Source organism: Eurosta solidaginis, chromosome 3 (genome assembly GCF_040869045.1).
Source record: "Eurosta solidaginis isolate ZX-2024a chromosome 3, ASM4086904v1, whole genome shotgun sequence".
Classification (NCBI taxonomy): domain Eukaryota; kingdom Metazoa; phylum Arthropoda; class Insecta; order Diptera; family Tephritidae; genus Eurosta; species Eurosta solidaginis.
In genome coordinates this window covers 222564918-222589926 of record NC_090321.1, presented here as the reverse complement: position 1 = coordinate 222589926, position 25009 = coordinate 222564918, and the positions used below count along the sequence as shown (strand labels likewise).

At 34.5% G+C, this 25009-nt stretch overlaps 2 protein-coding genes across 6 annotated transcripts in view; one reads left to right on the top strand and one right to left on the bottom strand.

The window, feature by feature from the left end:
* LOC137246984 (uncharacterized) overlaps positions 1-17278 on the top strand; it is a 39626-nt gene extending 22348 nt beyond the window's left edge. Inside the window, exons 4-7 of the mRNA XM_067778051.1 lie at positions 10855-10918; positions 13342-13497; positions 13564-13625; positions 16309-17278. Coding sequence (XP_067634152.1) covers positions 10855-10918; positions 13342-13497; positions 13564-13625; positions 16309-16873 — 847 coding nt within the window. The 3' untranslated portion in view covers positions 16874-17278. The remainder of the gene's footprint in view (positions 1-10854; positions 10919-13341; positions 13498-13563; positions 13626-16308) is intronic.
* The window catches only part of dpr1 (defective proboscis extension response 1), a 550132-nt gene that overhangs the window by 232007 nt on the left and 293116 nt on the right, over positions 1-25009 (bottom strand). The gene's annotated exons all lie outside the window — the stretch shown is intronic.

Sequence of the window (25009 nt, the reverse complement as noted above, 5' to 3'; positions counted from 1 at the left end):
GGGGACACACAGGGATGAAAAATCATTTGACTTATTGCAGAAATACAAAAATTATTGTAATGCAGAGTGGTTCAAACTTTTGGCAGGCTTTTCTTTTCACGGTTTTATATATTTTCAGCACAAAAATGATACACATTAAAAAACTCATAATTTCGTAAAAAATACTCAACCAAAAAATGTGTGAGCACTTGCAAAATAACACAATTACGTCTAGATTTTAAATAACCAAAAAATATTTTAGCTTTTGTTTCACCACAAAGTTTTATTTAATTTTAATTTTTTTATTAAATTTTTTTTTATTTCACTTCTGTAAATTGCACTACTTAGCGCCTCCTCAACAACTCACAGTTTGACAGCAGATTATGCCATGAAAAACAATAATTATAAGAAATGATAATTACCGTTATATACTGTGCATGGCTCAATTATATGGTTGGCTCATCTCATCAGCTGATTTTATTTTTAATATTGCATGGTCGATGTGAGTGTCAAAAGGAGATGGCAAACTAACAATGAAACCAACCCATTGACAACATTTTCTTACCACACACAAAAACTGCTATGTTTTATATTTTCATTTCATTCCATATACACAGATTTTGACAATTTGAACAGACATAATTTGTTGCTGTACAGATGAGCCAACCATATAGTTGAACCATGATTCTGTGGATATTTTAAAAACAAACTGCATTCAAAATAAAAAAAAAAATTACTTGAAAATGTTTACTTTTTCGCGTCTACGCCAAGCAAAAATGTCACTGTGCCTCTGTGTGTACGTCTGAAGAAAATTTCACGACACAGTAACGTGTATTCACTAAGAAAGCAAATGGTGCCTTCCCGACTCTGAAATCGCTGAGTGCTATTCCAGTCTTTGACAAAACCTACCTTACAGAGGAATAACTGGTTTGACCTAAAGCGCAACGGCGAAACTAGTTTAGGTGACGTTGACGAATGACTTGTGAGCATTCGTTTAAAATTCTGCGCAAAGATCTTTCAAGTTAATGTAAATCTATTATAACAGATAACATTATGCTAAATAATGTAATTTTTTTCATAAATAAATATTTCACCATTAACATAACTATAAATGCAAAAAACATAGCTTCGAAGGTTGCTGGGTCAGCTAAGTGAAATAGAGCCAACTTCAGATAAGATTTATGTAAAAATTAAAATCGGTTAAATTGCACATTCAAGCAGATGGAAATTGTGTATATATAAATGGCCTTGGCTCGCTACTCTTTGCAGACTTGTAAACAATTCACTCCCTCTAACTTCCACGAACTCTAACTCCCCCGATAATTGTTCGTTTATAAATGACGCCAAAGATATATTGGCACAATTCACTTTCACTCGTTTATCGACCGTCATATTTAGGCGAAAATATTTTTAAGTACGACAACACAACAACAAACATAGCTGCCATAAAAACAACAATAAAACAAGAGAAAATAATAAAAAGATCAACATTTACTATCTTTTTCTGTACTCCTTCGCTTCGCATATCCTTTCAGAGAAACGTATGTCGCATTCGAAGCAGCCAATGCTTTGGCTTTGTTTCCTTTTGTTATACTCGGTTGAGCAGAGCTCACAGAGTATATTAACTTTGGTTGGATAATGGTTGGTTGTACAGGTATAAAGGAATCGAGATAGATATAGACTTCCATATATCAAAATCATCAGTATCGAAAAAAAATTCGATTGAGCCATGTCCGTCCGTCCGTCCGTCCGTTAACACGATAACTTGAGTATATTTTGAAGTATCTTGATGAAATTTGGTATGTAGACTCCCGGGTACTCATGTCAGATCGCTATTTAAAATGAACGATATCGGACTATAACCACGCCCACTTTTTCGATATCGAAAATTTCGAAAAATCGAAAAAGTGACATAATCATTACCAAATACGGATTAAGCGATGAAACTTGGTAGGTGAATTGAACTTATGACGCAGAATAGAAAACTGGTAAAATTTTGGACAATGGGCGTGGCACCGCCCACTTTTAAAAGAAGGTAATTTAGAAGTTTTGCAAGCTGTAATTTGGCAGTCGTTGAAGATATCATGATGAAATTTGGCAGGAACGTTACTCTTATTACTATATGTATGCTTAATAAAAATTAGCAAAATCGGAGAACGACCACGCCCACTTTTAAAAAAAAAATTTTTTAAAGTCAAATTTTAAAAGAAAAGTTAATATATTTACAGTATATAAGTAAATAATGTCAACATTCAACTCCAGTAATGATATGGTGCAACAAAATTCAAAAATAAAAGAAAATTTCAAAATGGGCGTGGCTCCGCCCTTTTTCATTTAATTTGTCTAGGATACTTTTAATGCCATAAGTCGAACAAAAATTTACCAATCCTTGTGAAATTTGGTAGAAGCCTAGATTCTAGGACGGTAACTGTTTTCTGTGAAAAGGGGCGAAATCGGTTGAAGCCACGCCCAGTTTTTATACACAGTCGACCGTCTGTCCTTCCGCTCGGCCGTTAATACGATAACTTGAGCAAAAATCGATATATCTTTACTAAACGCAGTTCACGTACTTATCCGAACTCACTTTGTATTGGTGTAAAAAATGGCCGAAATCCGACTATGACCACGCCCACTTTTTTGATATCGAAAATTACGAAAAATTAAAAAAATGCTATGATTATATACCAAATAAGAAAAAAGGGATAAACCATGGTAATTATAATGGCCTATTGACGCAAAATATAACTTTAGAGAAAAACTTTGTAAAATGGGTGTGACACCTACCATATTAAGTATAAGAAAATGAAAAATTTTTGCAGGGCGAAATCAAAAGTCTTTGGAATCTTGGAAGGAATACTGTTCGTGGTATTACATATATAAATAAATTAGCGGTACCCGACAGATGATGTTCTGGATCACCCTGGTCCACATTTTGGTCGATATCTCGAAAACGCCTTCACATATACAACTAAGGGCGACTCCCTTTTAAAACCCTAATTAATACCTTTAATTTGATACCCATATCGTACAAACACATTCTAGAGGCACCCCTGGTCCACTTTTATGGCGATATCTCGAAAAGGCGTCCACCTATAGAACTAAGGCCCACGCCCTTCTAAAATACTCATTAACACGTTTCATTTGATACCCATATCGTACAAACAAATTCTAGAGTCACCCCTGGTCCACGTTTATGGCGATATCCCGAAAAGGCGTCCACCCATAGAACCAAGGCCCACTCCCTTTTACAACACTTATTAACACCTTTCGTTTGATAATCATATTATACAAACAAATTCTAGAGTCACCCCTGGTCCACGTTTATGGCGATATCCCGAAAAGGCGTCCACCCATAGAACTAAGGCCCACTCCCTTTCAAAATACTTATTAACACCTTTCGTTTGATACCCATATCGTACAAACAAATTCTAGAGTCACCCCTGGTCCACGTTTATGGCGATATCTAGAAAAGGCGTCCACCCATCGCTCTAAAGCTCACTCCCTATTAAAATACTTATTAACACCTCTCGTTTGATACCCATATAGTACAAACAAATTCTAGAGTCACCCCTGGTCCACGTTTATGGCGATATCCCGAAAAGGCGTTCACCTATAGAACTTAGGCCCACGCCCTTTTAAAATACTCATTAACACCTTCCATTTGATGCCTATATCGTACAAGCAAATTCTAGGGTCACCCCTGGTCCATCTTTATGGCGATATCTCGAAAAGGCGTCCACCTATAGAACTTAGGCCCTCGCCCTTTTAAAATACTCATTAGCACCTTTCATTTGATACTAATATCGTACAAACAAATTCTAGAGTCACCCCTGGTCCACCTTTATGGCGATATCTTGAAAAGGCGTCCACCTATAGAACTATGGCCCACTCCTTCTTAAAATACTCTTTAATGCCTTCCATTTGATACACATGTCATACAAACACATTCCAGGGTTACCCTAGGTTCTTTTTACTACATGGTGAGTTTCCCTTATTTTGTCACCACAGCTCTCAACTGAGTATGTAATGTTCGGTTACATCCGAACTTAGCCTCCCTTACTTGTTTTTGTTTTTTTTTGCTTGCTTCTTAATCATTGTTGCTACTCTTGGCTGCCGAATAGGCTAGCTTATTTGCATATATGGAAACACATTGGCATGCTTGTAGGTGTGCGTTAGTGTGACAAACAGTTATGTATGAACATTGAAGCCTTCCATGGTTTTCTATTTTCTTTTAAATCAAACTCGTAAATGGCAAAGAGAACAACGCATTTGTTGCTATCGCTGAAAGACCAATTGACGGAGTCTGGCGCCGTAGTTAAACGAAAGCTTAAACACGCCATCCATATTTACTTGCCATCCTTTTTCGTTAGATACTCTGGCATTTTGTACATTGCATCTGAGCGTACATAGCGCGTGTGTGTAAACAACAATAAACAAAACCGCCATCACCGCTTTTGCACATTCAAGCGTTGTCGAGCGTTTATTGCTTTGGCAGTTGTGTTGGTAAAATCATTGTATTTTGGTGGGCAAAGAGAATTTTTTAGAGGGCCTTTTTAAGGTACCATACCTTTATACATATCGAAATACAGTGGCCACCAATCAAAGGAGTTCGATGTTTTCTTCATTATTTGTTGTTTTAGTAGTTTTAAAATTCAAACAATAATTTATACAAAGCTTACGTAGGCTGCCAGAAGTCCCGTGGTTATTAACAGCCACCTTTCCCTATGCGTAAATGATTAATGGATTTTGATACAGTTTTAAAGGAAAAGGAATTGTATTGTATACTACTGGATCATTATTTGACAACATCACCATTTCGTGAACATTGCGATTGCTGAGTGCAATATTCTCCTTATCTCGGTTGTTTTTCAAAAACGCCTTGCCTCAGAGAACGTCTGAGAAACATCCAGATTCAAAATTTGGAAAGAGTGTTACTTAAATGCTCTGTATATGCCGTTTTCAAAACGTAAACAGAGATATGGGTCAATTCACTCCGCAGTCGATTTAGAGATTATTTCTGAATCATTAAATAGTATAACGGATTCAATTTGGAACAGATCACTTCTGTATTATTTTGGTATCATTTAGGTGCATTTCAAGGCTATTTCAAAACTATTTAAAGAGAGCTGCAAGATTACTTCAGAATTATATCGAAACCAAACCGTAGCAATTTGAGGACAAAAGATCTTTTGAGTATCATTTCGGGATTATAACTAGACTATTTCAAAAGCAATTAAGAACAATATGAGAATAACTTTGGAACTTTGTTCGTGCAGAAAACTGACACTTAAGATGGCGAAGGATCAAATCTTTCACAATACGAATAAAATCAACTAGTCGATTAGTGCTAATCGATAATTTTAGCAAGCAAATTTTGCTAATCGGCTTATCTATTATGTGACTAGTCGGTTATAAAGAGCTCTACTGACATAGTACCCAGAATTTTGAGAGGCATCGACTTGCACATTTCCTGACCCACCGAGCAACGAACCTTAAGATATTAACATCAATAAACCTTATTGAAAAATTCATGGAACTCCTTCGCTGCATTCCACATTTCTACATACGACCGCCAAGGTGAACCTTAGTTTCGTAGAATCATCACCAATCATACTTTGGTGCTTTTTATAGCGGCTTTTACAGTCCCACAGAGGTAACGTTGTATTTTGCAAGAACTCAAACCAAATTTTCTCTAAATAAGCGAGGAAAATTCAGAGTTCCGATGACTTGCCGACCTGGATATACAAATCAAATGGGCGAAGCATCTTAGGACGAGCAACCAATTTTTTTTGTTTTTGATGAAATTTGCTCATTCGTAAGGTACTTTTTGCTTTTAGAGTTGCATTTGTTTCGGATACAAAATGAAGCGTAATGAAAATAAGCACATTGTTTTATCTAAATACGCGAATATATCCATACTACCTGTGAAGATGGGTACCGGTGCGTATACGTAACATTTTATTTTTTTATTATTCAGTAATTTTCATGAAATTTAGTTACAATAGCTCCAGTTTTTCTTATTTTAAATATTTTAGTAAAACATTTCTAAAAGATTTGTAACGCCAATTTCACACAGAGGCTAAATGAAATAATTAATCAAGTTTTGTACATTAAAGCCCTAATTGAACTCAATTTTCCATACAAAGTACAAATTCTTAAATATCTCTTTATTGTTTTACTGAATGCCTAATCGAATGAAAAATCCAGTCGATTGGTGCTTCAAATTTCATTGTCAATGTAACAAACGATAATCAACAATAAATTATATTAAATAATTTGCGAAAAATTGAAAAACAAGAAAAACTTGAAAATGTAAATTTCGTTGCAAAAGATAATATGGCTTTCTCGAAAATAGGCACATTTTGGTTAGGTGCAACATATACGGGTAGTTACGGATGCGTTTTATTTTGATTGTATTTATAGTTAAGAAGGAAGCGGCTGCTTTTCATTTTAACTATTTTTTGTAAAAATTAAATATTTTTTGAGGCTGCTGACAGAAGTTCGCTTAATGAAGCAAAAGGCCCTATATGAAAAGGGAAACTTAATTATTTCATTAAATAGAATTGTGACTTGATTAAGTTTCTGTGTGAAAACGGTATAAGACTTTACAAACAATCACATAGGTATTTTAAAAAAATGTTTAAAAATTCGTGAAAATGTTTGCAAAAATTTCGAACTTCTTATTTGGAGTTCTCTGAATTTTGTTAAGTATGCAGTTTTGAAGTACAATCTATTTCAAAAAAATAAAAAATAAATATCTAGCGCAATTAGCTCCGACAAATTGAGTTATTCTCCTTTTTAATTTTTCCTACAAATTGGCGCGACATGGACCTACCTATTTTATGCCCACTCCGATCGGCATCGGATAGGTAAATAATTTTGTCACGGAGAGGCCCTTATGACAGAAAAACACTCGGTCTAATCGCCAAATCATTGCCGAGGGGCATAGACAATTTTTTGTAATTGGAATATTTTTTTTTTTTTTTTCAATTTTTGATATTGCTTTGGCTGGGACATGAACACACAAGAACCATTATAGTATGACAAATTTCTTCGTTCACCAAAACTGAAAGATGTTTTTTCTTAAATATTAGTAAATAAAAAGGAAAAACTAAATTAATGAAATTTGATCAAATTTGCACCACACTTATCTGCCCATCGCTGCTAAAGCAGATTAATTTTTTGCATAGAAGATTTTCATGACCTAATTATATTCAAAGTGCTTGTCATAACGCTGATAGTAGCATCCCTATTAAAAAAAAAAAATCTTTTAAAAAAATTTTGATCGGGAGCCTTATGCTAGTAGATAAACTCAGCAGACTAACTTGGAGATCCTAAACAATCACATTCGAATATTATTGAATACTATTTTGTTGAAAGCCACTGTATTTAACATTTAGAAATGTCGAATGGTTGTTACCAATGTTGCAAAAGACCATAAATAAAAGAAACAACATCAAATGAGCTGAAAAATTGTTTTCCAAAACCACAGATGGAAGCGTTTTATTAGGTGTACAAACATACATACATACATATTATGCATACATATATTCGAAGCAATAAATTGCAGCACACGTCCCCATTTCTTGATGTAAGCTTCTTTGTTGCTACCTACTTTGTAACCAACTAAATTGGTGCTTCCCCGAACATTCGAGTTAAACATTTTGTAATTTGCTTGTTTTTTTTATCGTCGATTTGTGGTGCATATTAGAAATGTGAAAGTTTAGTGTTGGATAAAATTGTCTGCACACTTTGATTGGTTAAGTCAAATAATTTTAAACACATACAAAGGTAGAAACATATTTACATACATATATATGTATGTACATGCAAACCACTTACCAGCAGCTGCAATAAAGCACAACTTGCGAAACAATTCAGATTTATGAGTTGTTTGATATTTTGCAAAAAATAAATATGAAGTGTAAATTGCTTGAAAGAAACTAATTTTTCTTTTAAAATATTCATATGTATGCAGAGCACAGTTAAGTACTTATGCACGTTTAAACAATAAAAATTTGTTAAGAGAATTCTTGATTATGCCACTAGAGAGTATTATTAAGGTTAAGCCTCATGAATAAATTCTTAAAAATTGTGCTATTTTGTATGACGAAAGGCTTTCTATAGCAGTTTTTTTATACTCAGCGTGCTTTGCACACAAAGCATATTAACTTTGATTGGATAACGGCTGGTTGTACAGGTATAAAGGAATCGAGAAAGATATAGACTTCCATATATCAAAATCATCAGTATCGAAAAAAAATTGATCGAGCCATGTCCGCCCGTCGTCCCTCCATCCGTCTGTCCGTATGCCCTTATGACCTAGAGCCAGCTAATAGAAAAGTAATTTATCTGAAATTAAATGTACAATTGAAGTTCACGCTGAGTATATAATATTCGGTTACACCCGAACTTAGACACCTTTACTTGTTTTATTTTAATTAAGTATCTTTACTTTAATCTTGATTCAAGGTTCGATTCGAGCTCAAGGCCAGAACAATAATTTTTATACTCAGCGTGCTTTGCACACAGAGCATATTAACTTTGATTGGATAATGGTTTGTAGTACAGGTATAAAGGAATCGAGATAGATATAGACTTCCATATATCAAAATCATCAGTATCGAAAAAAAATTTGATTGTGCCATGTCCGTCCGTCCGTCCGTCCGTTAACACCATAACTTGAGTAAAATTTGAGATATCTTGGTGAACTTTGGTATATAGGTTCCTCAGCTCAGACCCCTATTTAAAATGAATAATATTGGATTATAACCACGCCGACTTTTTTGATATCGAAATTTGCGAAAAACCGAAAAAATGCGATAATTCATTGCCATAGACGGATAAAGCGAAGAAACTTGGCAGGTGGGTTGACCTTATGGCGCAGAATAGAAAATTAGTAAAATTTTGGACAATGGGTGTGGCACCGCCCACTTTTAAAAGAAAGTACTTTAAAAGTTTTGCAAGCTGTAATTTGGAAGTCGTTGAAGATATCATGATGAAATTTGGCAGGAACGTTACTAAAATAAAAAAAATAAATATATATATGTGCTAAATAAAAATTAGCAAAATCGGATGAAGACCACGCCCACTTTTAAAAAAAAATTTTTTTTAAGTCAAACTTTAACAAAAAATTATATGCCTTTACTGTTTATAAGTAAATTATGTCAAAATACAACTCCAGTAATGGTATAGTGCACCAAAATACAAAAATAAAAGAAAACTTCAAAATGGGCGTGGTTCCGCCCTTTTTCATTCAGTTTGTCTAGAATATTTTTAATGCCATAAGTAGAACAAAAATTTACGAATCCTTCTGAAATTAGGTAGGGGCTTAGATTCTATGACGGTAACTGTTTTCTGTGAAAATGAGTGAAATAGGTTGAAGACACGCCCAGTTTTTATACACAGTCGACCGTCTGTCCTTCCGCTCGGCCGTTAACACGATAACTTCAACAAAAATTGATATATCTTTACTAAACTTAGTTTCCGTACTTACCTGAACTCACTTTATCTTGGTATAAAAAATGTCCGAAATCCGACTATAAACACGCCCACTTTTTTGATATCGAAAATTAAGCAAAATGAAGAAAATGCCATAATTCTATACCAAATACGAAAAAAGGGATAAAAATGGTAATTTGGTTGGTTTATTGACGCAAAATATAACTTTAGAAAAAACTTTGTAAAAGGGGTGTGACACCTACCACATTAAGTAGAAGAAAATGAAAAAGCTCTGCAGGGCGAAATCAGAAGCCCTTGGAATCATGACAGGAATACTGTTCGCGTATTACATACATAAATAAATTAGCGGTAGCCGACAGATGATGTTCTGGGTCACCCTGGTTCACATTTTGGTCGATATTTTTTTTAACACCTTTAATTTGATACCCATATAGTACAAACGCATTCAAGAGTTTAATTTATGGCGTTAACTCGAAAAGGCGTCCACCTATAGATCTAAGGTCCTCTCCCTTTTAACACCTTTCATTTGATACCCATATCGGACACACATTCTAGAGTCATCCCTGGTCCACCTTTATGGCTATATCCCGAAATGGTGTCCACATATAGAACTAAGGCGCACTCCCTTTTAAAATACTCATTAACACCTTCCAATTGGTACCCATGTCATACAACACATTCCAGGGTTACCCTAAGTTCATTTACTACATGGTGATTCTCTTTTATTTTGTCTCCAAAGCTCTCAGCTGAGTATGTAATGTTCGGTTACACCCGAACTTAGCCTTCCTTACTTGCTTTTTGCTAGAAAAACAAAAAAAAAAAATCTTTGGTTTCGTGAAAAAAAAAATTTAGAGTAACTTTTCTATGAAATTTGAGATTTGCATTCAATAGCATAACTCAACTTAAAATACTTCATTTGGAAAAATGATTGAATGAAATATCCTTCTTATATAGCATTCACATAGGCAGTCGATTGTGCAATGTGAACGTTCCGTGTGCGTGTCCTGCGCTTGCCAAGTCAACACTTTAGATATAAGTTGCGGCAGAGTTGCCAGATCTCGAGGTAGCAGTTATGCTAGGTCCTTAAAAATTTAAGGTATCCGTTTCTGGTTTTACCATAGACGCATTCATTCTATCTGAGGTCTTAATTGACTGGCCAGTTCAGCCTAACCTAACACTTCGAATATTGAGTGAAATATCGTCCAAAATCTGTTGATGCATCGAAAATGTAAAATTTCAGAAAATTTTCAAAAATTTTCTATCTCAAATTTTTTTTTCAAAAACTACTGAAATCGGAAATTTTTTCTTAAGTGCTCAGTTAGGACGTTCTTGAAGCAAACTCGATTATTAATAGCTTGCTTAATCTCGTCTTCATATTTTCTTCCGTTAATTTTATATTTTGTTTGCTTACAGATACACTTGCTTTCAATCTCTTCGTATGTGGTATTCACGTTCTATGAGCCGGCGTGCACTACAGGTGGATATAAGCTATATTTACTCGGAACAACACAGCTTTATACGTATAAAAAAGCATTATACAATTTAAAAAATTTCTACCCAAAGTTAGAAAACTAATTTTATTTTTCATTTTTGCCTTTTTCATACTGATATAACCTTGCAAAAATTTCACCAAGCTATTTAAAATTTCAAAAACCTTTTCGAAATAATTAGAGAAAATTTTTTGAAAATTTTTGAAATTTTTATTTGGAGTTATCTGAATTTCTTTGAGTATACAGTTTTGTAGCATAATCAATTCTAGACTAGCATACTTTTATATTTTATATAGAAACAATTGGTTGGGCTTTAAAACTGCATACTCGCAAATATTCAGAAAACTGTAAGTAAATAATTTCATTTTATCGAATTTTCGAATATTTTTGAAAAATTTTTTGAGATAAATTTACATAATTTCAGTCAATGCAAATCTATACAAGCGAATTCAGCCTAATTCATCGTGACGAAAAATATCAAGTAAAAAAAATTTGTTCGTTGATTTCGATTAACTCTCATATTGTTTTACAAAGGCGTTGCACAGTGGGCGATTTGATATCCCTAGCGGCGTTAAACTAATAAGTTAGTTGTTTCATATCCGATCAAAATAAAACTTAGCAGGATAGAATTTTTCATAAAAGGGAAGGTGGCTGCCAAAATTGAATGGAATTGGCTTAACCTTCTAGTGACCACGCTCACTTTTACACAGGTGTTATCGTATGGAAATTTTTAATTTGATATCTTTGTCAAAACTTAGGTTATTATTTTTAAGAACTGTGCCGAAAGCGTAGTTTTCGATAGCAAGAAACTTCTTCCTGGGTATTTTTTCGTCCAGCCATACTAGGTAAAAATTTCGTTTTGGTACTGAAGTCATTGTGTCTAAAAAATGATAAATTGATGGATAGTAGGTAGTGAACACACAATAAAACACGCTTTCACAAAATTTTAAACTTAACTTGAATACGCTTGAATTTTTTTAATTTCTAATCAACGAAATACAGGTGTAGGCTAGCAATATCATGTTGTTAATACAATTAAATTCACTATTTCGATCGGAGCTATATATAATATATATCCCATACAGCCGATCGTTTAGATAGAAAGATTTTTAGCCATTTCTCCCTTAATTTCCAATATAAAATCGTTAAACTTGGTGATATTTGTTCTAATATATCATAGAAGATTTCCTGAAAAAGTCACTTTGATCGGAGATATATGTATATAGTATATACCTATCCCATACAACCGATCGTTCAGATAGAAAGATTTTGGCCAATTCTCCCTTAATTTAGAAAGTATAAACGTGAAGCTCGGTGATATATATTTCAATATATCATAGAAGATTTCCTGTAAAAATTATTTCGATCGGAGCTATATATAATATATATTCCATACAGCCATTCATTCAGATAGAAAGATTTTTAGCCATTTCTCCCTTAATTTCCAATATAAAATCGTAATCTTGGTGATATTTATTCTAATATATCATAGAAGATTTCCTGAAAAAGTGACTTTGATCGGAGATATATATATGTATATAGTATATACCTAACCCATACAACCGATCGTTCAGATATAAAGATTTTTGGCCATTTCTCCCTTAATTTAGAAAGTATAAAGGTGAAACTCGGTGATATATATTTCAATATATCATAGAAGATTTCCTGTAAAAACTATTTCGATCGGAGCTATATATAATATATATCCCATACAGCCATTCATTCAGATAGAAAGATTTTTAGCCATTTCTCCCTTAATTTCCAATATAAAATGGTTAAACTTGGTGATATTTATTCTAATATATCATAGAAGATTTCCTGAAAGATTATTGTTCAGCCCCATTCATGAAAGGTATGAAGTCTTCGGCACAGCCGAAGACAGTCCCATCCTTACTTGTTTTATTATGTTTTCAGTTACATAATTCATAGAAGCCTTCTCAAAATTTATTAAATATAAAAAAAAAAATCATTTAACTGTAAATAACTATTGTGTATGTGCAAATGCTACATACATTGTATTTTAAAATTTTTATTTTTGATTTTTTGCAACGTATTTAATTAATTTTTTCATTAAGAATCAATTTTCGTTTTTATTTTTTCATTAAAAATCACTTTGACTTATAAGCCGAAATTCTCTGTTAAGCATAAATACATCTCCGCATGAAATAATATTAGGATGTACAAAAAGTTAAAGTAAACAAATTTTAATTTTAAAGCCACATTTTTATGATTTGAATATGTTTATATATGAATGATGTTTATAGCTGCAGATTTGCTTTAAATTACAAAGTAGCAATACCACACACCCTAATTTTGGTACAACAGTTTACCTTCTGCAATGTATAGCAAAATATATATGCAGCTATGTTTATAAATAACATAGTACAGATAAAATAAATTCTTTTAACAGGAAGATTGTCAAATGTTTTCACTGCTGACTTTGGTCGCTTTTGGCATAATTGGAACTTTATTGGTTGGCATACAATATTACGTTTTGCAAGGAAGATCTTGGGGACTCAGTCGTGTTTGGACTAAAGGTTGGCTTATATTCTTTTTGTTTACAACGGTAAGTGACTTTGTATATATTACGTTCGAGAATTAGAGCTAAATGATAATAAATATCTTTTTTTAGCTGACCATATATTTCATCAATATTTATATGATACTCAAAGCACAATTGGGTCCATGGTATCGGTGAGCAAACGAAAGAAAATTTATCCTAATTGCTGAATTACAGCTACAACATTTTCAATTTTAAAATGAGCTGTCACTTGAAAACAAGGATGGTGAATTTTAAATAAGAAACCGTCAATTGAAATAGCATAAAAACAACAAAAGTTGAAATACAATAATAAGACTTTTTAACTTTAAATGAGATAAATCAATTTTAAATTAGAAAATCTTATTATTAAGGAATTCCTGAGCTTAACACCGGCTTATAATAATTGAATATTCAGTTATTATGTTTTTCTAAGATCAACTGAAAAGAAAGAAAGAAACATTTACTGTCAAATTGCGATGGTACCATTTCGAAAACCGTCACATAATCATCATAAGGCAATTTCGAAATGTAATCAAAGATTTCACCGAGATTCGAACCGCGAATCACATTTAACCGCTAACCACTAGGCTATCCTGCTTGTATTTGTTTCCTACTTAATTCAGTTTATCTTATTTCTACACTAACAACACAATTGAGACATTCTGTCTCTATATTAATTTGTGTTATGTAGAATTTGTTTTTGAAAAGTTCCTTTTCGTTTCGAATGAGAAGCTTTGGAAAGTCTTCAATTGTGAAGAAAAGTGTCACTTCGATATGAGAAGAGTAATTTGGAATTGAGAGAGTGCGAAAGCGTCATTGGTATTTGAGAAGAGTCAATTGGAATTGAGAAAATGTAAGGCGCGAATAACTCCGTGGAAATTTGACGCCGAAGTTCTCTTCCAATTTAAGTCGTGCTCCATTTTTAATTTTTCCTACAAATTGGCGGGACGGGACCTACATATTTTATGCCGATTCCGGACGGAAGCTGCAAGGCAGATGAGCTTTCACTGAGAAGCGTTTCATTGCAGAAATATACTGGAGTGCTGGCCAAATCACTGCCGGGGGACGACCCAGCTTAGAAAAAATGTCTTCTAATTCAAAAAATTGTTTTCTAAAATTTTAATATTACTATGCCTGGGGCGTGAACCCAGGATCCTCGGCGTGGTAGACGGAGCACGCTACCACCACACTACGGTGGCTGGAATTGAGAAAGCGTCAGAGGTTATAGCGAGAACGTTATATGTAATTGACGTACATTACGCTCACATTTGGATCGAAGTTGTTTACACCTCAAAAAAAAAAAAAAAAATTAAAAGACAAATTAGTAATATTTTCAATATAATTATTTTTTATGGTGAAGAACTTTTATAAGTTATTTATTTTTAAATTAATTTAAATTTTTACAAAATCAACAATATTAAACTACTAGTAATTTTCTTATTTTTTTATTAAAAAAATTTTGATTTTGTAAAAAATAAAAAATTGTAAAGAAAATGATTACATATTTGCAAATTATTTATATTTAAAAATGTATATTTTATGAAATTTTGTTTTAAAAAAAATTAAAAAAATCAAATTTTTTATTAAAACAAAAAAATTTAATTAATCAATTAATAAATAACATATACAAATACTAAAACTTGGCACATCTTATGCCTAAAAAATATACATTATTTGAAAAAAAAATTTAATTAATTCTGAAATACTTTAATATTAAATTTCTAATTTTTAATTTTGAAAAAAAAAATTATAATTAAGGGAAAATTACTAATAACTTAAAAAATAATTGATCCTAAAAATTTATGCATAGTTTGAAAAGTTTTATAAAAACAATTTAATATTATTTTTAAGTTTTCTATTTCGGCCACCATGGTGTGATGGTAGCGTGCTCCGCCTATCACACCGTATTCCCTGGGTTCGCACCCCGGGCAAAGCAACATCAAAATTTTAGAAATAAGGTTTTTCAATTAGAAGAAAGTTTTTCTAAGCGGGGTCGCCCCTCGGCAGTGTTTGGCAAGCGCTCCGAGTGTATTTCTGCCATGAAAAGCTCTTAGTGAAAACTCATCTGCCTTGCAGATGCCGTTCGGAGTCGGCATAAAACATGTAGGTCCCGTCCGGCCAATTTGTTGGGAAAATCAAGAGGAGCACGACGCAAATTGGAAGAGAATCTCGGCCTTAGATCTCTTCGGAGGTTATCGCGCCTTACATTTATTTTTATTTATTTTATTTCGTAAACAATTTCAATTATCAATAACTTATAAATCGAATGCTGAGTGGAATATCACACTTTCTCGGCTGGCGTTTTAAAAACGCCTTTTCTCAGAAAACTTCTGAAGTAGGTCATCAAAATTTGTTTCAATAACACCTTGTCTCAGAATTCCGTTAAAGAACACCCTCTCTCAGAATTTTTTCACAAACGTCTACAGCACAAAACCTGTGATAGTGTGTTATTCCACTGAATTCGGAGATAGCGCGTTTTTGATACAAATTCTAAAGTAGGACGTTATTCTACATTCTGGGATATGGCGCTTTCGAAACGGCATTCTAGCTAGGGTAATATTCCATACAGCAGTCGAAATGTAGTAAGACTTATTACATCTCATACATATGTACGAATAATAATTGCCTATAATTTTTCTCGCGTTATTTTTAAGTCAGCTTTTTTGTTGTAATCCGAAAACTTGTCATAGCCCTAATGCAAACGAGGTTCGTTCATCACATACAAATATTTTATTTGACAACCTGTTGAAATTTAGCTTTTAATCATTCCACTTTTATCTCCCCAAACTAACGTTTTACTAATTTCCTTCATTTCCTCGCTTTGCATATTCACAGCTGGTGGCAATCAGCACGGGACATTAAATTAATATTAGAAAACCGCAAACCATTTCAGTTGAGCTCAAGTCGACGTCTGGAAGGTCATCAACTTGCACAAGAGCTAACAGATATGGTACAACTACAACAACATGGAATTGTAGCGCCTCCATCAATACAAACGCCACAAGCAAATAACACACCACCACCATCAACGCTCTATCAACCCAATCATACAATCCAACCAACAACTGCTGCCATCAGCATACCCATACACATACGAAATTTACCAGTGCTACCAATACCAATATGCCCCACAAACACTCCTACCACTCATTTACCCATCACAATTAGTACCATCGAGTTGCAATGCATTGCGAATAACAACAACAATAATACTTTCGTTGCAAATGCCACCAACACTGACGATGATGCATTGAGTTGTTGTGGCAAAAGGTCGATGTCGCTTGTAATGGCTACGTGTGAGAGTGGAGCTGCGGCAATGCATTGCAATAAATTGACAACGGCAGCCGCAATTGAAATACCGCTCAAAAGTTGCCTTTACGAATTTGAAACGGTAATATAAAGATAGTACATGAGTAGCAGAGGTAGAGAAGAGATATGTCATAGTGACAGTGCGGTGATGGGAAGTTGCAGACAAGCAAACAAATATAAGCGGATAATTGACAGTTGGTTAATATATTGTAAAGAGAGTGAATGAAATGAGTTTGGCGGTGATGTGGTAAAATTGTGAGGTTATCTGCATAATCGAAATCATGTTTGAATTACCGTTATTGATGTTGTTGCTCTTGATTTATGTGCATGTTTATTTGTTTGTTTTTTGCAGAATTTGGTAATAAAATGTAGCTGTAGCTCGCAATTAAAAATTCTTAACGAGACCTTGATATATAACAAGCACGAGTTGGTTGGGAAGACTATATGTCAAGGGGGACAACTGGCAAATGTAAATGAACTGAATTTAAATGTTTACAAAAATGACGGCAATAAATGCTTTTCGAGTGATGAAGAGAAACATTATTTAACTTGGAAGTGGATATTTGTCCAGCCATTTTATTTTTTTGGTTCTCGTAAATTAAATTGTTGTTGTTGTTGTAGCGATAAGGATACTTCTTGGCGAATATATATAAAGTATATTCCCGTTACAAGCATCAATAAAGTACTAGACTGACTATCTCGTAAATGTTTAAACATTGAACCTTCTAGGCCATAACACGAATGCCCACTAGTTCCATGAGATACATTGGATTGCCAGAGCCTCGCCTGCTAAATATGTGTATAATACATTCATATTTGTAGCAGGACACGCCTCGCGTAAATGAGGTTGACAAATGGCTTGCGGAAGCTATGAATTTCATTTATCAACCCCTTAAAATACCAGAAAGCTCTGTTCACTGATTAAGTACTTTGATTACTACGAATGCTTTCAATACTATAAATTATACAGCGCTACGAAAATTTGGCGCATCTGCTTACCTGAACAGAATAACTCTAAGCTATATTCGCGACAGAGCTATCGCCTTTGATACGGATGAGGGACCAAGAATGCATAACATCACTAGCGGCATCCTCAGGCATCTGTTTTAGGTCTGCTGAAAATCTACCTTGCTAAGGCCAACAATTTATCATCTACGAAGATGATATTGTCACTTTAGCAGTGGCCAAGAAACCGAATCAGCCCAAAGCATCATTTAGTGACGACCTAGGAAGAATATAGGAAAGGCTGACAAATATTGGGTTAAAGATGGCTACCAATTAGACAGAAGTGGTTTTCATGGGCCCAAAACGGACTGCGAATCAGTTTTTAACCAACGGAGATGATCAAATAAATTCTAAACCTTACTTAAAATATCTTTGAATAAGCGTTGAGAATAATTCCCAAGATTTTGCGGTACACGCGAAGCTACTCTCAGTTTCTGTCCAACATTACCAGCTAATTAATATATAATAAAATAACCCACCAAACAGATTAACAACTGCTTATCAGAAAATGGTAATGCAATGTTGTAAAATCGTTAGACTTATTGTATCACTCTCAAAGAAGACTCACTTGATGAATAAAGTTCAATTCAACCAAAAAAAAAAGTTTGCTGATGTCAGAAAAAATTACAAAGTTTAACCTTCTTGTGCCCGGTAGTCTACATTTGTATCAATTTGGGGAAAAAAGTCAAATAAAACAAAAAGTTCCGAAACAAAAATGGCCGAGGTTTTCAGTAGCTTCCTAATTATTAATTTTGAGTCGATTAAGAGTATAATATTATCGCAACTATTATTTACCTGACCCCCAGCCCCTACTTGAAAAAAACATCATCTTGCAGCCGGTAGTCTACATTTGTAGTCACTATATAAAATGTATGCAAAATATTATATAAATTGTTCTATCCACTCAAAGAGATATATATGGGAAACAACTCAAATACTAATCGAGCAACCAACGTAGGAGAAGGTGTTGTGCAAAGGTTTGTATGCCATTGGGAGAACACAGGAAGGACTATAATTTGTGACAATTTTTTCTAATCGCTATTCTTGGGCAAGTATTTAAAGGTCTTGCTCTTCTTTGTACTGTTCGCTAAAATAAGACTTTTGTACCAAATGAAATGAAGGCTGACCGCAATCGAGCAGAACAGCCTAACATTTTCGGGTTTCTCGATGGAAAGTTTTCGTTGGTATCTTACGTCCCAAAAAGAGGCAGAGCAGCCATAATACTTGCCAGTACACCTTTGACAGATTCAATTGTAGTTGAAAAGAAAAACAAGCCACAATATATCCTTGATTACAATACAAACAAAGGAGGTGTCGACGGAATGGATAAAATGCTTTCTGCATATTCAAGGAAACGCACAACTTTGCGTTGGCCTTTGGCCACGTTTTATAACTTGCTAGATATGTATAAGTGCACTTGCACCATTCATCATTTATTCGGAAAGTTATCCATAAGACCGACGTACAGACGCGCGACGAAATTTCTTGCGGAGCTCGGCCAAACAGCTTTTTATGCCAGCAATGGAACAACTCTCTAAAGTTCCGTGGGTGGTGGGACACATCCAAACACGTAAAGCTATTGAAATGGCACTAGATGGATCCATTGCTGTCATTTCTAAAGGTGATTTATCCATTTTACCTGATATTTCCAGCGATAAACAACCAGCATATCCCTGTTGTCAACACTGTGAAAATGGGAAAACGTAAAAGTGCACGCAAAATCTGTAGTTGGTGTAAAAAAGCAGTGTGCGATGCTCATGCCGAAACATATACTTTGCGCAAATGCTGTTCAGTTCCTGAAAACTAATACATTTTTTAGCTTAAAATTATTACCTGAATTCAATATTTTTAAATAAAAACGTTAGTACACACGTACATGTCAAATAATCACCATACAAATATTTTTATCTAAACATTATCGTGGTTTTACATGCAGTTGCATGCTTGCTACAAATGTAGACTTCCGACCGTGTACGTGAGTTTTATAACCCGGGCACATGAAGGTTAAAAACCGATGGTTGCAATGGCTTGGTTCTGAATTTCACTTCTTTATCAGCTAGCTTCTCGGGAGCTGAGTACTGAACTCGAAATCTCCAACATTCATAATTTAGGAAGATGCCCAGCTGCTCGCTTTGCAATTGTTCTCTAAGTACTGCCTTTTTTTCTATTCTTTCACACTATTAATCATATATATCATATCAAATTTCGGTTTTTATGTACGGATCCCTTTTTCGCTCTTATTTGGAATCCAAATCTATATATAAAGTTTGGTTGTAAAGATGGAGATTCCGGCTACTAGCGAGCTTTGGGTAATTTTGGTCGTAGCGCTTTTGTTAATCTATATCTTATTAAAATAATTTGTTAAAAATAAACGTTTGTGATGGCACAAAGAAATCTATTTGTACTATGGCACTATTGTGAATATTTGCAATGCATTACCGGCAGTTTCTACCTTACGCCAGATGGCAGCGCAAACTGTAAATTTTAATTTATTGATAGAACAGCTGATTTCTGTTGATATTTGATAAGAGACTTTTATATTGGTTGCGCAAAATGCGCACGGATCCGACTTGTTTTATATATTTTTAATCCTAATTGTTTAGAATATTTATAGGCGCGCTATCAAGAGCTTAACAACATTGGATTAGTAAATGGTATAAATGTATAGCAACAAAAAGGCGGTACTAATACACCAAAGCCGCCAGCGGGGCAGATATATGGCTGGGTGGATAAAGACATCTGCATAGACTATGAATGTTGGAGATTTCGGCTGCAATACTCAGCACCCGCACAGCTTGCTGATAAAGAAGTGAAATTCAGAAACAGGTCCAAGGAACCATCGCCGTTTGTAAACTTTATAATTTTTCTCTTATATCAATAACAAAAATAATTGTGTGAAGTAATATCAACATGTCATCTATGTCTAATTAAATACAAAAAAAAATGCTGTTTTCTTATTTGGTCCACGTGCTACGCTGTATAAAAAAAAATTGCTCATACGCCCTTTTGCACACTTAATATTTTATGATATTGTAACGAATCTTAAGAAATTCTTGATTACTCTGCAGCTTTTGCTTTCGGTTGAATCACTGAACGATCGCGTAAAAAACTCACATATTCAGTATAGCAAAATGTTCTTTATTGACAACACTAATATGGTAATAGTAATTCACAATTAAATTACTCCGCAATTCACATATAGCGTTTTCTTAGCTTGCGCCGCTTTTATACTCTCACCCGTCTCGTTTGTCTATGTCTTCCAGGGTCTAGACTATTCACGAGCAGACTTCCCGTATAGTTGCTTATTTAGTTCTCATTTTTGTTTCTTATAGTTGCTTATTTATTTTTTAGTTTATGTAACTTATAATGGCTTTGGCTACATACGTGTGTATCTGTAGTTTATGTAAGGTCATGTGCGCTCTTAACTGCTATGTACATGTGTGTATCCTCTGCGCTCTTAGCTGCTGTTTACTGGTTGTATTGAATGAATTTTTATATAATGTATGTGTCGGGCCTCATTCATAGGGATAGCATACATTTTTTCTACGATGTATCCAGCGTGCTCATTTAAGACGCCGCCCAGCGCTTACAAATCACCAATAACATTAAATTTATTATATATTTTGCCCCACGACAATAAATTTTCAATTGTTTACCAACTAATTGCTAACAAGTTAAAGTCCATAGTTAGGGAAAAATTAATTGCCGACAAGGGAATTGCTACGTCTTTCAAATTTCCCGTATAAAAAGTGAAAAATCTTATACAAAGAGTAAAATTTATTTATTGAGCACAAAGCAAAAGACCGTTATTGAATGAATGAATTCCCAATTGATTACATCCGTTTTCAACGGATCACAAAAACTGATAAGCTAGAATGTTGATGAAGATGATAAAGCAGTGCTGATGACTTGTGTCAGCTAATCAAATAATACTGTATGTATATAGATATATATTTATATGAATGTATACAAATTTGATAAATTTTTATTAAAGGAGTGTGCGGATGATATACTGTGACTTTTATTTGATTTATTTCATCATTCATTATATCATTTCAATATAATCATAAAGAAGTAAGATCGAGAGCCCAACTCATTCTAAGCAATTTAGTTCATCAAACTAAATTGTATAAGTGTATGTCGTATGTATGTGAACCAAATCATGGACTGTCACATTACATTCACTGGGTAGCCACTGAAAGTGCGTTTAGTCGTGAACTAGTGTGTAAAAGGCGACAACCTGGCTAACCCACACAACCATAAAAGTTTTAAGGGCTGACTGGCGAATTTTATCAGAAAGTTTGACCACCATAAGGTGCAGCTACAATCAGGTTTGTTGTATATATATAAGTGCAAGTAACACTATCATTGCCGCTGAGCGGATTGCGCGCTGGGCATGGGACCTGCCACGTAAAACCGTACTAAAATGTAAAGACACAGCAAGCCTGGTCACAAAATAACATCGATAAGTTATCGGGTTCTATCAACTCACTTTCGACTTTTTATCGATTATTTTTTGATTAGCTATAGAAAAGTTAACGATCGGGAAAAATATCGATATGCTATTGAAAAGCCATCATTTGTTATAAGAGTTTTGCCGAATTTTCACGGACGAGTCATTAGAGAATTTTATCGGACGATTATAGGTGTGCTATCGATAAACTATCTGTTGATTATCGAATTATAATCATTTGTTTGTAATCAAAGAGATACCGAAAGTGCTTTACCAGAGATATGCTTATTTGATCCCTTAAGGTCACAAGAATATTTTAAAAATTTACAACAAAAATCCCGAAAAAGATCAATAAATAATGCCAATATTTTGTTTCACTAAATATCATTGCGCTTTTCGCACACTACACTTCACTTATTTAGTTTTATTTCAGAAAGCTATATCTGAAGTTCAGAAAATGACGACTGAAATTAAAATCGTAGCTCAGAGCCTGTGTCGTCTCCTCCGTGGTCGAGATACTCGTTTCGTAAAATTGCGAATTTGTTATCGCGTTAAACGTGAACTTGTGCTCAATATCGTAATTTGATATTACGATTTCATTGAACGTATGCAAAAAGTCGTCAATGTCAATTAAATCCCTTCGATAGCATACCGGCTTTCGAAAACAATAATTTTCAAAAAAATTCTACACATTTTTTAAATTCTGTATTATCTATATATAAAAAAAGTGGTGTTAGTTACGCTATTTACAACTCAAGAACGGATGAGCCGATTTGGCTGAAAATTGGTGGAGAGGTAGCTTAGAACCAGGAGACGGATATAGGATTTTATCTCATACTGACTAGGGTCTTGAGATCAAAACGTGGACCTGGGTAATCCTGGGATGTGTTTGTATAATATGGATAACAAATAAAAGGTGTTGAAGGGTGCTTTAGTACAGGGTAGTTTTCATACTTACTGGTGACGAGGGTCTAGAGATATAAGCCAAAACGTGGAACCGAGTACCCCTAGAATGTGTTTTTATAATATGGATAACAAGTGAAAGCTGTTGACGAGTGCTTTAGTACAGGGTAGTTTTCATACTTACTGATGACTAAGGTCTCGAGATATAGGCCAAACGTGGATCAGGGCAACCCTAGCATGTGTTTTTACATTATGGGTGCCAAATTGAAGCTTTTGGTGTGTGCTTTAGTACAGAGTAATTTCTGTTCCGCTGGATGAATAGGGTCACGAGATATAGGCAAAAACGTGGACCCGGATACCCCCAGAATCTGTTTGTAATATGGATATCAAATGAAAACTATTGCTGAGAGCTTTAAATTAATTTTTAATTGTGATGTTCGATTTAGCCGAAATAAGGACATGAATTAATAATACCCACATACCTATTTACATACGTCCTATTCGATTTGTTTGAAATTTGGTATTTAAGTTTGCCTATATTAGTATTTACAATCCTTTTTTCCGGGAAGTAGGCCAGACTGGGACTGGGACTGGAATTAGGACTAGGACTGGGGCTGAGACTCGGAGTGGAATTGGAACAAAATACATACTTCCCTCTGGGACTGGTAATAAGTGATGAAGAAGATTGAGAAGAACTTGAGAGAAGAGAAAAGAGGGAAGGAGATGGAGATAGAGATAGAGTGAGACGAAGATGGAGATAGATGAATGGAAAAAGAGGGAGGGAGCAGTGAATAAAAGGATTAAGAAAAAGTGAAGAGTTAGACGCAAAAATCTTATTAAAATGTATGCAGATAGACCAAATTTAGGACAGAACAACGTCTTCCGGATCTCCTAGTTATCTATAATTCGTCAAACTGACCAAACCGCCAGCCATTCACTAGGAGCAAAAAATTCAAACTAACGACGAAGCGAAGTTTCTATAACCTCCACAGAAGTTAAGAAAGCCGAGGCTGTGAATCTAGCTAGCTAAGTGAGATCACATTGTCCGATATCCCTGTTCTAGCCAACAGCTACTACACTTAAGACTATCCTACTCTTTCATCTAAACCCATATCTACGGCTTGCTTTCCATCACCATGGATGCATGCCACTTACACGCAAAAAAATTAGCACTGAACTAAAAACTAACACAGAATAATACTGTCTCTGTTCCAATCCAGAAGTATAGAAACCGATGATGGTATTTTAATAAAGCCCTACAAATGAGATAACCAAGGATAGCCAACTCAGCCGCCTCTCTTCTAACAAACCCACACCTTGATATTTGTCCCTTACCTAACCGCAAAACAGCGACTACGCAATCAACACCATGGTTCCTGCATAGTTCACAGCACCAGGCTAAATTGTTCAATTTAAAGCCTAGTTCCCTTACCACAAGACCGTCTTTGTTTTTGTAAATTCGATGGACTAATGTCAAAATCGTACTGCGCCGGAAGTTGATGTATTCAATCGAATAAAAAAAGTACAAATCAGCTGTCCGGTGATGCCACCTTGTATAGTTTCGCCAAGAGATTCTATTACATTTTATATTGAGTCCATTGTATATGGTGAAAAATTACGATACGATAGTGAACGTATCTTGCGATAATGCCGCTCATTCCATCAGTTACATAAACTTTTCTCATACGATTACCGACTCGGTCACTAAAAACGCGATACGGGCCCTGTATTGATATTTGGTGCTCGGAAATGAAAACAAAGTTACCTTAAATATATGTAAGCTTCCCTTCCAACTAGCGTCGAGCTCCTCTTTTTTTCCTTAATTGGCGGGATGTAACCCACTTGTTTTATGCCGACTCCGAACGG